We start from the raw sequence: 17404 nt of genomic DNA on the forward strand, positions 1-17404 counted from the left end.
CTTCATTTCCCTTTCTCCCTTATCCAGTCCGATATCCAGAGATATGTTACATACTGCATATTTTGGATGATTAACCAACTCCAAAATCTAAAGAAATAAAAATTCAGTCATGCGTTCTTTGACAATTGATGCTTTTGATAACAATTTAATGGAAGCATAATGATTTTAATCGATATTGTTTATTTTGAAATGTTAGTATAAGACAAAATATCACATATGTTTTATATTCTATGGTTTTGGCCTCCTATGTGCTGCAAGTTTATGCTTTTTTTATGACAATGCTCCATTAGTTGCGTATGATTCACAGTGGTGTCCAAAAAATAAATCATTGATAATATTTCGATATATTTACATTCCGCACTGAATTAAGACCTTAAGTTTTAGAGTATATATACACTTTTTGTTTACTGAAATATTATTATTTTAAAAAGTTTGAATGTATTTATTTCTTATCATTTTCTTATACTTATTTACACAGATTGTTCTACTTACATTTTCATTGATGTTGAAAATATAAGAGATATAGGAACACAGATGTTCTATTGATTCATGATTTTGAAATAGAATTAAATTTATTAATTATAAATAGAATTAAGTTTATCGATGTTAAATTATGCAAACTGAAAAAAAAATAGTAATGAATTTTGGATTTCAAATTTTACCTGATGGAAGAATTAATGCAGAAACATCTTGCAAAATTTCGGGAAATGAGCTTCCTAAAATTGTTGCAGACAGTCTACCACCTGTAACGCTATCAACCATGTCAAACGTCCTTTTTGTTGCATTCATGATTCTGAAAATGAATTTTAGCATCAAATTTAGGCAGTTTGCAAATATAAGTGACAATTAGAGATATCGATATACATAGGATAAAAAGGAAAGTATTAGCAAAAAATATATTTGAAATCGAACTAAAAGATAATAATCTTAAATAATTAATAAATATTTTTTATATTATTTTTAAGAGGATACTTATTTTAAAGGCTGACAATTATTTTTGGAATTAGATTAATATGTCTTTTGCTATTTTGTTATCAATTGTATTTTAATATTCTGTAAATTTTTATTTTTATTTTCATGATCTGTAATTTCGTTTCTCTTTAATGGAGTACCATCATTAAGGGGAATAAGTAGTCAAAGATATTATGATATATATAATTTTTTGATATTATAAGGATGAGAAAAAAATTCTGAAACCTCATTATGTTTTTAAAGTAAGAAATTTCTTTAGTACGTCATTCTCGTTCATGCATCATTTTCCTTGCAACCTATAGTTCGTACAATTTTGAATGTTCCGAAAATCTCCACCGTTTTCTGGGGTACATTTTTCGTACGATAAAGGAAGTTTATTCAATAATATATACAAAATTTTTAATATTTGTTTGTATTTTTTTGGAAAGTTTCATTATTCCACTTTGATAGAATATGTCTGTCTTATTTCTACAAAATTGCTATAGATAATGTTACATTTTCCCAGAGAATTGAAATTTTTTCAGCGGATTTCACAAAGAGTGTAAGAAATTGTTTTCTGAAAGTGCCAACTTAGGAATAAAAGGAGGGTGCATTAAGATATCCCGAGATCTCTCCAATAACTTCTCAAGTTTGTTTACCATTATTTTAGCATGAGACTATTTCTTTAAAATTGCCTAATTCCATGCGGTTCTGGTCAATGTCGTGTTTCAAATTGTCCTGATAGTTACTATGCATAACCAAAATATCCATTTGGTTGGCAGCAGCAGCTTGTAGTAGAGAATGTCATTGCAATCGCATCGTAAACGGAACTTAGCTTTTTGGAAAGAGGTATTGGACTTCGGGTTTAGATTATGGTGGTCTCACATAAATAACTCATAGCCATTTTCCTTTCCATTATTATAGGTGATCCATTTCAAAAAGAAACGTTTTCGCTGTACTTGAGCGATAAATCACAAATCAAAGCACATTTTATTTAAAATTCAACCACAAAATATGTTGTTATAAATTAATAACAACGTATTTCGTGGGACACCCAAAATCAATGGGTCTGTTGAAGTCAATTGGCATCAAATATAAATGGTCGAATTTTACACTTCGAGTTTCTTTTTAACTTCACAAGTGGCAATACGTTGATAATATATACACCGTTCCTCAGTTTGACAGTTCCTCAGTTGACGAATGGTCTACCAGAGCAATGCAGTCTTAAACATGAGCTCCAACTCAAATTCACGGGACCGCGATGACCTGGTTGTAAGGTCTCAGCTTCAGAAATGTAAGGTTTCAGGTTCGAGATCCGATTCCGCTGAAAACTTATCATGTAAGCTGGTTTGGTGCATGTTAAATCCGCTAGGGTCAAATGTCCGCCCATCGGTGTATAGCAGAAGCTTGGAATATTGGTGCCAGCTTAGGTGTCAAGTTTGTCATCTAGCAGCGGTTCAAAATTACGAGGTCCATCTCAAAATAACCCTAATGTGCCCTTTAAAAGGGGATGTTAATATAATTGAGCCAATTGGTTATTCACAAACCATAAGCACTGTTGTTTCACTTCTAGTTTCTCCGTAAAAAGTTTTAACTTTACTGAAAAGGCATTCTTGTTTTCGCGATAATAAAAAAGTAAACAAATTTTCTGTGCTTACACTGACACCAAACAAACATTAATGAAACAATATTATGGTGCATAAATACAAAAACTGACGGATACATTAATTTTCAGAAATATCAAGGGGCGATAACAGCAATTAGCATCCATTCAGTGCAAGTTCAGTTCAGTGATGATTGCAAATTATCAGTAACAGAAGGAAACTTTACGAACAGCAAATATTCTAATTATAAATTTATTAGAATACTTGCAGTTTTTTTAAAAAAATTTTACTGAGTTACTGCTATTTAACAATGCATTGTCTAATCTGCACTTCATCTCACAGACTTTTTCTTTTGTAATTATCATATTCATTTTAATTTTTGTGATAAATATGTCTTAAATATTGCAGTATATCCAAAAATGATGTTTTATGATAAATTGTACTAATAGTTATCTGTTTTAATACTAGTTTTTTTTTACTTGGCTTTACTTGGGATAGAAATATTTTCATGCGTTTTGTTAATAATATATGAATTATTTAATTAGTTGTCACAAAAATTTCTATAATACTTTTCTTATATTTCAGTTCTATCTCCCGAGTGTGACACCACGTGTAAGTGAATGTACAATAACACGACTGGACTTGAATAATAACTTGTTCTCTATTGCCTTCGGAGTATTATAATAAGGTATGGTATATGTGTTAGCCCCATCATCAATCATGGGACATATCACCCAAGGATAGCGTTTTTGCCCATTTAATGTTAGTATTGTTGGGCACAGGGATTAATAGTTATGGCTGCGCTTTATTACTTATAAGTAAAATTTGAAGTTCTTTTAATATATTAGGGGGACCGGAAAGTAATGTCGTTTCTACGAATCTCAATATTCGTTAATCATTTATCAGCTCATTGTACATTTCAAAATCATGTCAACGACATTTTAAGGTTAGTGTTACTTGTTTCCTTGTAAATAATTAATTTTTGTGTGTGTGTGGTGAAATGGCCTGGCCAAATACAAGAAGAGGTACTCATGCCTTTTAAGTTTCAAAAAAGAAGTAACACAATGGTTGCTACCAAAAATATTTGCGATGTTTATTCAAACGCATTAGACATTTGTAAATGCCAAAGGTGTTTTTCAAATTCCGTAATTTCGATCTTTTCGACTCGTACCGATCAAGAAGAGCCACAACTTTAAACAATTACATGTTAAGAGCGGAAGTGGAAGGAAATCCGTATCAGACAATCGAGGAATGGTCAAACATTCTTAACCAACTTTGGCTGACAATCCAAAAACATTTGCAGCAGGTGTTTGCATAAACAGAGCAGGTGTTTGGATTTCGCATAACCTACCCGAGGGGGAAAAAAAACCCCAAAACTAACGGATCAACAATTTGCAAATTATTGCTTGAGCGGCACGCAAAAGGCAGTGACTTCCTCCCAAAGAAGGAGCTTTTGTGTGTTTAGTAGATTATTAGCGAGATTGTTTATTTCGAAATGCTAAAATCTGAGCAAACTGTGAATGCAGACCTTGATTGTGATCATTTGGATCGAGCAAATCAATCTTTAATTGAAAAGTGCCTAGAAATTGTCGACAGAAAAAGTGTTATTCTGCAATACGATAATGCAAAACCGCACTGCGCAAGACGAACCCTGGAAAAAATTAATGAATTGGGATTGAAGACATTGCCTCATCCGTCATACTCACCCTATATTGCGCCATCCAATTTCCAATTCTAGGGATCAAAATAGATCGCCGTAGCATTTTCTAAGTGACAAAAAAATAAAATAAAATAATGAAAATTTCGATGATTTCCAAAATACCAACTCCAGATATTTTGTTCAATCACTAAATGATTTTTATCGATCTGGCATTGAAAATTTGTATGCTAGATGGCAAAAGGTTATCGAAAACGAGGATGATTACATTATTGATTAAAAATAAAAACTTGGTAAAAATTTATCTATTTGAATTTAATGTAGAAAAACGACATTAATTTCCGGTTCCCCAAATACATAAGGTAAAACTTTAACGCCCATCATTGGGTTATTGGGATAAAATAACTGTAATTATCATGTAACATTTCTTAAAAATTATTTTTTAACAAACATTTTACAGATGTTAAAATTTGCTAATAATATTTGGCATTATAACATTAAATGTATGAATTTAATTACATAATCTTACTTAAAAATAGGCTGAATTTCTTACATTATACGGATAAAATAATTTATCATATTTTGGCAGTACATCGGTCTCGTCAATACATCCTTATGTAATAATTCCTTGGAATATGCTAAAATGTGTCTGTTGAGTTTGCCCCTTGTATAATAAACTCAAAAAATAAAGAGGGGTAGTTCAGTAATTTCGGTGACTACCTCGTTGCATTGTTTGCCTTTGTAATTCTTTTGATTTTTAACATTAGCATCAATAAGAGGGACTATGAAAGTATACGCAAAAGTAGATTTCAACCTTCTGAAAGATGTACTAAAGATGTTTTGCAATATATTTGTGAAGGAAAACAAAATCAAAGGAATGAGATATTGTAAACCGTACTTGTATCTATTTGCACCATTTTGCAATATATGGCCTTCTTCTTCACCTCCATCTATATCATCATGCAAATCCATACCAAGAAACAGTTTTCCAATGTCTTTGATCTCCGGCATACTGAAAAAAACACCTATTATCTTCTGAGAAAGCGAAGCGACATCGGGGTTTTTTCCTTTTTCTGTCTCAGAATTCTTGAAAGTATCATTCACACTCTCCACCAATTTGGCAGAAAAGGACGCCGTACTAATGGAACACAGACCTTGGTACAGGGTCGTCTCCTGATCTGTGGTGAAGAAGTTTTTCAGATGAGCAGACATATTTCGAGGCTGTTGATCGGAGCAGAATCTGTAAAAGAATTTGCTGTTGAGGACATAGAGCATCACCGCCGGATTCATAACTTGAGAATGAATGCCCCTCGCCATTTTCTGCCATCTTGGCAGCGGTGGAAATGAAGATATGTCAGCTTTCTTGCGTTCGGCCAGATCTTGAAGAAGAGATACTGTCTCTAAGATGTTGTCATGCATATCTTCCCATGACACTTCATCGGTGCTACTAGCCTAGAAGGTAAGTAAAGAAAAGAAAAATACATATATATATTTTACGTTTAAAAAGATTATAAATGAAACATTTTTTTTTTTTTGAAATTTTACCAAGATGTCTAAGATGTATTTATAAGACACTTCTTCAATGTTATTAGCTTGGAAAATATTTAAAACAATTAAAAATACATGATTTTACAGTCTTATTTTATATTTGTTTTATTTATAAATCATGGCTTATCGGTGTAAGAAGATTACAAATTTTTCGATGTCTTGATTTCGAACACAGCATCTAGAACATCGAAAACAAAACCAGGACATCGTGTATACAAAATGGTGGTATGCTTTTATGTTGTGCTTTTAAAATCAAAAAAGTAGTATGTTTATGTTATGCTTTCAAAATGAAAAATAAAGTAGGTGGCTGGAGGGACTATACCATGCCTAGAAGACGTCAAATAACACTACTTTGAAATGATATAAAATGCAAAAAATAAATATTTGGTGTCTCGACAAAAATATAACAATATATATAATTTGAGGATAATAGATTAGTTAAGAATTAAAATTATTATAAATGAATATGTTATAATAAAATATTATTATAACTAAATATGTAATAATAAAATACAATTTTTAATAATTTTTAATAATAGTAATTTTATAAAGATAAAATTTTATACACTGTAAAAAGAGCTCATCAATTCATCTTCCATTTTTCACGGATTCGGGCGTTTATTCGTTTGAACCATTTACAAAATATCATAATTTGCGATAAGCAATCAGAAGCTAAATCCAGTTTAAACCCATGAATTAATAACTTACAAATACAAGGAATTTTAACTTGAAAGAAGATGGTGGGCTAATAATGTAATAAATACTTTCCAAAAAAGTGCAGTATTAGTCTTTTTGCCATAATGATTTACAGCTGCATCTCAAAACCTATGTTTATATCTGAGCAAAGTGTTTCCATTCTAGATAATGCTGCTTTTTTCATCAAATAATTTTATACCAAACTTTTAGTAATGGCATAGCGACTAGAGTGCAAGGAAGTTATAGATATCTTGGGTGTTAGTTTTAGGAAGTACCATGGAGGCAAAACATTAGTGCATTTATGCCAAAATTCAAAATCAAATACGATGGACATCATGACGCAAAAATAAAAAAAGATAATAATGCATGAACGAGATTTCTTATAAATCATTAACTGAAATTGAGCGTTATCGAAGCAGTTTATAATATCCACTCTTAAATGATATATTATATATCATTTAAGAGTTAAATGATATATTATACATCATTTAAGAGTCTCTCTCTCTCTCTCTCTCACACACACACACACACACACAATGATATTTTAATACCTAATTTAATCAAAATTAATTTCCTAAATTTTTTGCCTAATTCGACCCATGTCGGGGTGATTCTAAAGTGTTCTCTTGTTTCCTGATCTCATTCCACGTATGAAGCTGTGTAAAAATTACTGCACCATCAGTTCAAGTGAACTGTCAACGTGTCAAGTGAACGAAGTGTATTCAATTGACACGTGGCCGGAAATACCATGTTATATAAGACTAGTGATCATTTGTTTCGTTCCTTCCTTACTTCTGCTTTTGTTACGCGCTGTTGTGGACGTGTTCTGTCCAGGCCTGCTTGTAAATAAATTGCCTTCCCGGGATGGATTAAAATGAATTTTTAAAATGTAAAATGTCTCTTCTATATCTTCGAACCTCCCTTCTGATGAAAACAATTATACATATTATATATATATATGCTACAAATCAGAAGCAAAAACCTTCGCTATTGCAATTATATTTTAATATTATATTATATTTAGTATATTATAATTTAATATTATATTTTTAATATATATTTTAATATTATATTTACTATTATATTTTAATATTATATTTACTATTATATTTTAATACGCGTTTCCCGCTATAGTTCAATGATTAACAGATCTATTTTTGACTTACATCAAACACAATTTCTTGAATATCAGGATCTTCAAATATCTCCTCAAAAACATCGTAGTATCTATGGCTGCACAGAACTTGATCAAGTCGTTCAAATTCATCGGAAGAAAGTCCTGGATTATAAAAGTAGTCCGTAAGCGAGGAATTGCATATGGTCGAAATTATGATAGATATATTCTTGTCACTGTTGTCAATCAGCTTCAAAACCTGCAAAAAAGGGGAGAAAATTAAATAAAGGAAACGTTTTGCCTTTGTCTCAAAAGTATTTTAATTTTATACTTTTTTATGGCATTGAAGATATACGCCTGCACATATCTGCTGAATTTGGTGTCTTACGAATTTATTAAATTTTCTAATTAGACGACATTTTCTATTTAGGACGTCATTGTTATTTTTATATAAAAAATAAAGGCTACTTGAGATATTATAAAAAGTCCAAATGATTTTAATTCTTAATTACAGATTTATATAGTAATGAAATATCAAAAAATTTGTAAACATGCACTAATTAAATACGTCACTGAACGCAGAAGAGTTTTAATTATGTAGCGTTTTTGAAAAAGAAATAAATTATCCATTTCCATTTTATAAATTATGAGAAAAGAAATTGACATTCGAATATTTTTCGATTAACCATTTAAAATTGATTCAAATATATATGCGAGTTCAGTTTTAGGATTCAAAAAACTTTTTCATGTTTTTTATTACCAGTTATTCATGTTTTACTTTTTTACATACTAGTTTGATATAAAGAAAAATAATGGTGATATTAAGCAAATCGCGAAACAAAAGAGCTACTTTTATGTAAATTTATTTTAAAAGAAATTAAGCCAATAATATCAAAATTATCCAGTAATCGGGTATTAATGCTGTAATTTGTCGGAGAAATAGACAAGACGTGATTCTCCCATTGAAGTTTATTTGAAATGAGAGAATGAGAAGTTGTCGTTAAAGAAAGCATAGATATAATTGGCGAATTCACTTCCCAGAATGATACCTTTATTGTTACTTTGTAATTGACTTTAGTACCCCGGTTTTTTAGATACGTTGAAAAACTAAATATAAGGTCGTAATGATTTCGTTGAAATAGTGGATTCTATTTTAGGAAATGTGAAAATTATTCCCCCTTTTCCAATATCTTAAATGTTTCTTATCCCATTTTAAAAATCTATGTTCTTCCCAAGAGTGAAGTTACTGAGTACAATATGTAAATGAATTCCTGGAAGCGGAATTTAGTACGACTTCTTACTTTTCCAGGTACTAATGCTGTCCAAAACAATGTGGATGTAACCTCAGGAAGCACGGGAAGAAAACTTTTGACAACTTCTTGGGTTAATGGAGAATCAGGAAAGACATTCTGGATTTCAACTATGGCTTCTGAAAATAGAAATGGAATGAATTATTATATATCGTTAACTTTTCGATCTTATAGATAAAGAATTTCTGGCAAGATTACGAATTTAGAACAAAAACCGGTAACGTTGATCATTAAATCCGTGGGTTTCCAATTTTAAAAAGCATTCTAAGCTCACAATATTCTGAAATTTTTCACGCATTCAAAACTCTAGAAATCATTACAAACAATTAGAGTAATAAGTAATTAAAAATTGGGAAAACTGTGAAAAGAAATGCTGGATAATTAAAAAATTTGATAATTTCAAGCATGAATCAAAACGATCGGTAATTGAGAAGTTCTGAAGCATTTCAACTCCTGCTGAGTACAAGTGTACATATAGCTTTATTTTTACGACAGCAATTCAAGATAATCAAATTTATTAGAAAATCGTTTTCACACAATCATAATTAGCGTCATCTGGTGACTGAAATAGAGCTAAAACTCTTTTCTCCAACCGCGTTAAGTCAAACTAATAAAATTATATTTTTGCCAAACAGAACTCGCCCTATGATTTTGCGGATGGAAGCAGGCACAAAACGACGATGAAGACAATAATATTAGTATTTGTTTTTGAGGATGAACATTTGCATTTTTAATATAACTTTATTATAAATTAATAATATCTTTACCACTCAAAGGTCATGAAAAAAGTTCTGTCTTGTATCCTACTCTACATTTTACGGGAGAAAAAAGGATATCAAATCTCAACTGGCAATGATATTCCAGATAGCATGCATGTTATGCAACTAATTACATCGTGAAACTGGATCTATTAAAACAATAGTGAAGGAATTTAATATTCATCCTCTATTTTTGTCGGCAAAGACATTTTGTTACAGCCTCCATTCTTTTTAATTAGTATAAAAAAGAATGAATTTAACTTAATTTACTCACCAGATGACGATTGTGCTGCATCGGATACTCTGTTTTTCACTAAACTGACGAGGGAGTTGATGACATGAAGGGAAGGTCTCAGCTTACGATCCTTTCCATCGAATGAATCCAGAAAACGGAGTCCGGAGACCACTCTGAAAAATATACGCTTGTCAATATTATTCTTTATAAATATTAGATTTATTATGCATTTAATATGAAACAGGAAATATTTATTTAGTTGTTACCAATGGCATTGTGATAATGTGACTAAAACTAGCAAAATGTTTACATTCCTTCAGTACAGTACCAAGTATCATTGTTTGCATGATAAGTATCTTTATTTCTATTAATAATCAAAATAAATGTGTGTGTTTATTTTCGCACTCAGTAGGTTAAACCTCTTTACCTAGAATGACCAAACTTAGTACTATATACTTTGGAGGTTACAAATGTGAACCTCGGAGCAATTTTTTCAAATTATAAACAAAATTTTAATTAATTAAAAAAATAATCTAAATCTTGGCATTTTCGTGTGATAACTTCTGAAAATATTAAAGCTCAAAAATTATTTTCACATCATCTGAAAATTTCAAAGATATATTTTCAACTATATCAACTTTTTGCCTTAATTTTTTGCTTTTTTTTTTTTTTTTTTTTTTTTTTAATTTTTGATACTAATATTTCATCCTGGTTTTTTTTTTCTGCGTGTTGATGAGAAAAATAAGAATGGCCACCCCAAAACTTTTTCGCATACTTTCTAATGAAGGCGAATTTGTCTTTTAGACGCGCTTTTTCCCAACCGATTGAAACCAAAATTTGATACAGATGTAGTTACAAAATTTGATACAAGTAATCCATTGTATTTTCGAGTTAACGCATTTACATACTTCTGAAAGAACAAATAAACAGAAGTTCAATTACTTTTTGGATTTAACACGAAATTTGGCAAGTATTTTCAATACAGATATTAAATCTATGTGTCGAATATAATCAATTTAGCTCTCTTCGTTCTGTAATTATAGTGTTAACTTGTATTCAAATACCGGACAGACTGATTTCTTCTGAATAGATTTTGTTCAAAATTCGATAGAAATCTACAAATTTGGTGTAAAGAACATATACCAAATTTCATCCACTTAGCTTGAAGCGTTTCTGAATTATATTTGTGACAGATAGACACACATTTTCAAAAATGTGCTTTTCGAACTTCGTAGAGATTCGTCAAATTTTTTAGTTCGAATTTTTTAACGATTACGATACTTTCTCTATTCTACGTATACGAAAAAGTAAAAATGGCACATTCCGAAAATAGTATATTTGAAACTTACAAAAAGGATCTTCAAGTACTTATTGATATCATAACAAGTTCAAAATTCCATCACTAATAAAAAGATTTAAACATTTTTGACTGATTTTTTTTTTTTTTCGTTTTCTCATTGACTCTTGAAAAATATTTTGTCTCTACTCTATAATACGGTACTTTTTGATGCATTTAAAGTATGATTTTTCATGAAACTTCTATGAAACTTTCTCATATCGCTATTAAAATGTTTAATAAAGGAAATGTGCTTTCAATTTTTTTTCTTCTTAATAACTTCTAAAAATTATAAAAATCAGCTCCGATTATTTATCTTTTACTAGCCTTAATATCCCGAAAATCGGTTTGAATGCAAAAATTTGGCACCCCTTTCTGGTAATTTGGCGACTTGACTTAAAAAAAAATAACAAAGATCGATTCTCTGATATAGCCCGGTTACCATAGGTCATGGTTAATAGAAACCTGATAATTGAGATCCTACTCTATCTACTTATCTATCTGTGAATATCTTATCTATCTGTAATAAGATCCTCACACCAAAATTGTAGTTCTGCGTTAAATTTTGGATGAAATTCACTAAAAATCTGCTTGTCTTGTGTGTTCGCATGCATGTAAACAGAATTATTCTGAAACGAAATTAGCTAGATAGATAAAATTCGATATGAGATTTTATGATAAGAATTTAAAATCAAAGTAACACTTTGTGTTAAAGTCGTCAGTTGTCCAGTTGAATCTATGAGTTTATTAATTCACGTGTATAGGAACTTAGTAACAAGTTAGAAAAATGAAGTTTGTTTTGTAGTCTTCACATTAAAATTGCAGATTTGTATCAGATTATTGAACTTAATCAGGCAAAATACATGTCGAAAAGCGAATACTTGATTCCTTTCATCATTAAAAAAATGCTATTTTTAAAAAAGAAAATAAGATAGTATGGAAGAGAATACTCTCATCTGATCAACAGATAATTACTTACAAACGAACAATGTCTCTCCAGCTGGTGAAGTTATTTGCAGCCGAGGCCCGAACGACGTCCATAAAACTAGCGTAACCTTCAATAATGTGCTCATCAATAGGAAGTAGAGTTCGGAATTGCTGAAAATGAATGAGAATAAAACTTGAATGCATTGGCAAAAAACGAAGGCGTTTGAATAAGTAATATTTTCTTTACGAATTACATTATTATTATTATTAATAATAATGACTTATATCGTCAATTCCTTAAATAATTGTTTATTATATTAGCATGAAATTTATAAACATATAAGATGAATCTAGAATGACAATTCATTAACAAAATTGTGAACTCAGTACATGTAAACAACTCATACGAATTTGATGCTGGTAAAAATTTATATGACGGACAAAACTGATAATTTATTTTAATTTCTAATTTAAAAGTATTCTGAAAAGTGTATTCTGAAGAAATGGAATGCAACAAATATATGGAAGAGAAGGAATTTTTTTAATTCTAAAAGTAATTATTTGGTATGAAAGATTAGAATGTTCTTACTTATATGTAAGAAGATTTTATTCCCTCTATTACATATTAAACGTTGTAAAAAGCATGTTACAAGAGACTGTTTACATAAATTTAAATCTTTAAAATAACAAATTTTTTCGATTAAGTCATGCAAAGTTGAGGGATGACTTCCTTTAGCTCTCTTTGTAGGATTAGTCAACCGCAAGATCGCATGTGATAATTTTGTGTATTTATTCATTTTTTTTTTGGAAAATATGTGTGCTTTTAATCGCAAACGAACGAAAAGCCTTTGCCCTTTAACACAAATTTGGACTTTATTTGTGTCTGCAGAATCACTAACTATAAAGCCTATTTCGATTTATTTCCGATAACTGCAAAATCATCCAAATTCTTAGAACATTGTTGTCTTTGAGGAAATATATGAAGGGAAATGGGGCAAAGAAATGTTGGCAAAATGTTGTTATTTCGTTATTTATTAATTTTGTATTATATTTCTATAGTTCGTCATTAAACTTTCTTATCAATGTGTGGAAAGTTTTTACAGATATATTGTAATCAAGACTTTCCTTATCTTATATCTTTTATTTTTAATATAAAAGGTAATGGTTAAGAAAAAATGTTATATTTTATTCATTCAACTTTATAGAAATGTAAATGAATGCATTTTTAAAGTCTTCATGAAAAGATGTTGAACAGTTTAAATTACAGGAAAATCATTTCTACATAAATAAGTTATTTCATTACAGGAGCCTAATGTTGCAAGCATAATTATGGTCATCATTACAAAGAGGCTGACACTGAAATAGAGAAAAGAACAATACGCAATATTACTGGTAATACTTCCTGGAATGTAACTCCAAGACCATCTCCTTCGAGAAAATTTGATAGGTTCTGCTGTCCAGCCATGTTGGCAATAGTTAAATGTCAATTACTCTTCCAGGTTGCCAGCCCAGACGATAAATCTAAAGTATTATCGTGTGTTCCCTCTTTGTTCATATGTTTTCAAACACTCAACATTGATATCTATGTGCAATGAACAAACTTTCGTCATGAAAAATATCCAAACTGTTGAATTCTGAAAATTTGATTTGCACCTGTATCCTGCGGTATGAAGCAACATTACCCATTAGAAACAAAAAAAATTGAGTCCAAAATGAAAGGAGGGTTATATATTGGGTTGAATATAATCGACAATGACAGAAAGGTAATACAGAGATGAGGACGTGGGGGAAGGATGATCATTCAAGAGCAGGTGGGATGGATGTACATAAAACATTTATTGCGCTCTTCGTTCTCAGAGGCCCCGGATGTACAATAATCTGCGTGTTGCTTCTCTGCCGTAACCCATTCGTGTAGCGATTACTCATGACGTTTGTGCTTCGATACATTTGCACTAATGATGCTCTGGTTTTGAATTTCGAGATCTTACAAATTATACGATATTATTATGAACAAATTTGTATTTAAAAACAATCATTAATATTGAATCTCCCGAGCATAACGCATAAAAAATTAAATTAGAATTAGAATTACGTAATATATTGGGATAAATCACAAAAAAAGCTATTCATTACATAGTAAATAATATTTTTGTTCAAATCAGAAAGAAAATGAAGTCAATAATACCTGTAAAAAATTGTCGTCTTCCATTATGTTCTCTTCATGACCATTACTTTCCCTTTTCGGTATTTCTATGACGCTCTTGGCATTTTGTAAACGCGCTAAAAAGCACATTTTCTTCAACATGATATCTTCACTACCGCATGTGGAATCGCAGCCTTTCACAGGATGAAGGAACTGGGAAATGACTTTCACAGTGAAACTCATACTCGAAGACAGTCGTAGAAGAATTTGTGAAAAAATTTGGGCGTCAAAATTATTAACCGGTTTGAATTCTAGGTCTGATGATGATATTGAATCCTAGAAAGATAATAATAAATTAAATATGTTTGATTTATTCTAATAAATTAAATATGTTTGATTTATTCTAATAAATTAAATATGTTTGATTTATTCTAATAAATTAAATATGTTTGATTTATAATAAACTGAGAAGGAAAGAACACAAAAAAAGTACCTTATGGTCTGTACTTATACTTGGCAGAGATATTTTAAAAGATTTTGATGAATCAGTACAAAGCAGCCATTTCCAGTGTAATTGCGTAGCTTCCAATGCATCGGCGTCGACACAAAAGTTATCACTCAAAGGTTTCTTGGCAAATTCTTCCACCTAAAATAGATAATATTTTTTTGTTACATTATTTCATTTTCCATACGACTGAATTTCGTTTATTTATAGTTATAAAAAAAGTTAAAATAAGTAATCATAAAGAAACCTGATCAAAAGAAGTTGATGTATCTTGACGTTTTAAATCTTTCTTTGTTTGTGTACATGTGAACAAAAACAAATTGTTCCGTAACTCAAAACAGAACAAATAAAATTCAGAATGTGGTCTCTCTAAAAAACATACATTTATATTAATTTTATTAACAAGAAAAACTGTTTGCCCGCTTTTATGAGAATAAAAAAATCAGAAATGCAAAGAAATTTAATATGTGGCTTTTATGCCAAAATTGTATATCTATATCGAATTTTGGACAATTCCACGAGACTTAAACTATATATTGTTACAAATCTGTAATTTTGCTACTCGGCACCAATAGTGTCATCTTGGGAAAAACCATTAAAACCTTTGTAAGATCTGTCCTATGCGTGCTGAGCTTGGCGACCATTTGGCGACGAATTTGGCAACTAAATGGATCATACTAGAAAGTTCGAGAACTTTCACGATCCATCCACTAAGAACCGAGATACACCCTGATTGGTCTGAAGATTCTAGTCCCGCCTCCCGGGCACTCTGAAGCTGCATGGGAAGTCATGTGTATCGTCGGAAGTCGATGTGTGCCAGTAGTCGGAGTCGCCGACAAGTAAAAATTGAGAGGATTAGACAGCAAGCAAGCTGCTGAACTAGCAATATAATGCGCTGCGTTATTACGATTGATTGACGGTATTTGTAGAAGAAAAATTTTGTAACAATATGTTTAAATAAATCCGAATAATCTTGAAACTTAGTGAGTTAGGTTAATAAAATTTAGCACTGGAAGATGTAACTATTTGTATTTGGCATTCTTCATCATGGTATAAAAACAAACAAAACGCTTTTATTTTAATACGTTTCTGAGAAAATATATAAGAAAGTCTAGAAGAGAACTTTTCTGAATTTTCTTTTCAATTACAACAATTATGAATTACTTAAATATATAAACTGAACTATTTATGAATGCTTGAATACAGTTACACGTAACTACAAAACAGGAAATTAAAACTAGTATACACATTTTTATACAGAGCTAATTGGAAAGATATTATGAAATAAATTGTAATGCTGCATTTTTTCCATAGTTATAAAATATACCAGAAAAAGTCTGTAATCAACAAACTAAAATAATTTAATGTCCTAAGGTTAAATATATAGATCCTTAATTATATAATCCTTATTAAATTATAATCCTTAATTATCAAATGATGATTTGCTTCCGAATTGGAATCAATTCATTATATCATATGGGTTTAAAATATTATTTTTTCATATTTAATTATATATGATTAATGAAAAAATAGTGTAAATAATAAATATTGAATTGCATAAATCGAAAATAACCTGAATTATTAAATGCTAGTTAATTAATATAATTATTAATAATTCAATACAGATGTCCGATATTCTAGTTCTAAATGGCCGAGAGTGTATTCTGATTTCAGTGTGGCAGGTGATCTTAAGCTGGGGCTAATTTTTTGGAGAAATATTTACATTACAAGGATATTGACAATTGCTTGAAGGTTTATATTAAAAATATTTTTATCGGTATAAAAAAGATGTCCAGAAACATTATATAGTTACAGTAACTGAAATTTAATTTATTTGAAAAAAAACTGATAAAAATTCAAAAAGTTTATTTGAATAAGTAATTGAAAGTCGGGTTTTTTATTGAGTTTTATGGAAACCATTATTCAGTTTGTTCATAAAAACAATTAAGATTTGGATGAAATTTCACAATTTTGTACTATAACAATGAGAACATTGATGCCTTTTCGATATGAGCGATACATCTTTAAAATGGAAGAAGAAAGTACAATTTTAGCTCGTAATGAAATCTCTGTAATACGAGGATATCTATGATTACATATTTATGCTTTAAAGCTAACTATGATGAGTGGAATATGGTTTACTGGCTTAGCCAAATACTAAAACAAAATTTAATAAAAAATAAAATTAATTTACCATTTTTGGCGAAATAGAATTCCATATGAAAGTCTCTAAATCTTGGATAAAAGCTGACGTCAATGATGGCAGCCCTCTTCTTGCCGTCGTATCTGCAATAACAGATGGATTTGTAAATTAAGCATTTTGCACTTTTGCTTTCTTTTTTTGTGTGAGAAATCTTTCGGACAGTATTATCAGATCAATTGAATAAGAAATAATTAAATTTGGAAGGGAAAACTAAAAAAAAAAAAGGTTTTTTTTAATGAATTGTATTTTTTTTTTTTACACTTTCTTATATTCGAAGTATTTAAAGAGAAAGTATTGTAATCGTCGAAAAAGTTCGAAATCGAGATCTTGACAAATATCTACATTTCAGGCCTTCCGGAATCCGGAAAACATATTTTTAGAACTCTATTTGTCTGATCATAAACACAATAACTTAAA

The 17404-nt window shown here is 30.1% G+C and overlaps 1 protein-coding gene across 2 annotated transcripts in view; it reads right to left on the bottom strand.

Annotated features, from left to right (window-relative positions):
* LOC129971430 (phospholipid-transporting ATPase ABCA1-like) overlaps nt 1–17404 on the bottom strand; it is a 169166-nt gene that overhangs the window by 70258 nt on the left and 81504 nt on the right. For both annotated transcript variants that reach the window (XM_056085187.1, XM_056085186.1), the window contains exons 20-28: nt 16979–17070; nt 14773–14925; nt 14322–14615; nt 12189–12307; nt 9913–10046; nt 8872–8999; nt 7623–7829; nt 5111–5664; nt 663–793 (exon numbers count right to left, since the gene is read on the bottom strand). In XM_056085187.1, coding sequence (XP_055941162.1) covers nt 663–793; nt 5111–5664; nt 7623–7829; nt 8872–8999; nt 9913–10046; nt 12189–12307; nt 14322–14615; nt 14773–14925; nt 16979–17070 — 1812 coding nt within the window. The remainder of the gene's footprint in view (nt 1–662; nt 794–5110; nt 5665–7622; nt 7830–8871; nt 9000–9912; nt 10047–12188; nt 12308–14321; nt 14616–14772; nt 14926–16978; nt 17071–17404) is intronic.

The sequence above is a fragment of the Argiope bruennichi genome, chromosome 6 (assembly GCF_947563725.1).
Source record: "Argiope bruennichi chromosome 6, qqArgBrue1.1, whole genome shotgun sequence".
NCBI lineage: Eukaryota > Metazoa > Arthropoda > Arachnida > Araneae > Araneidae > Argiope > Argiope bruennichi.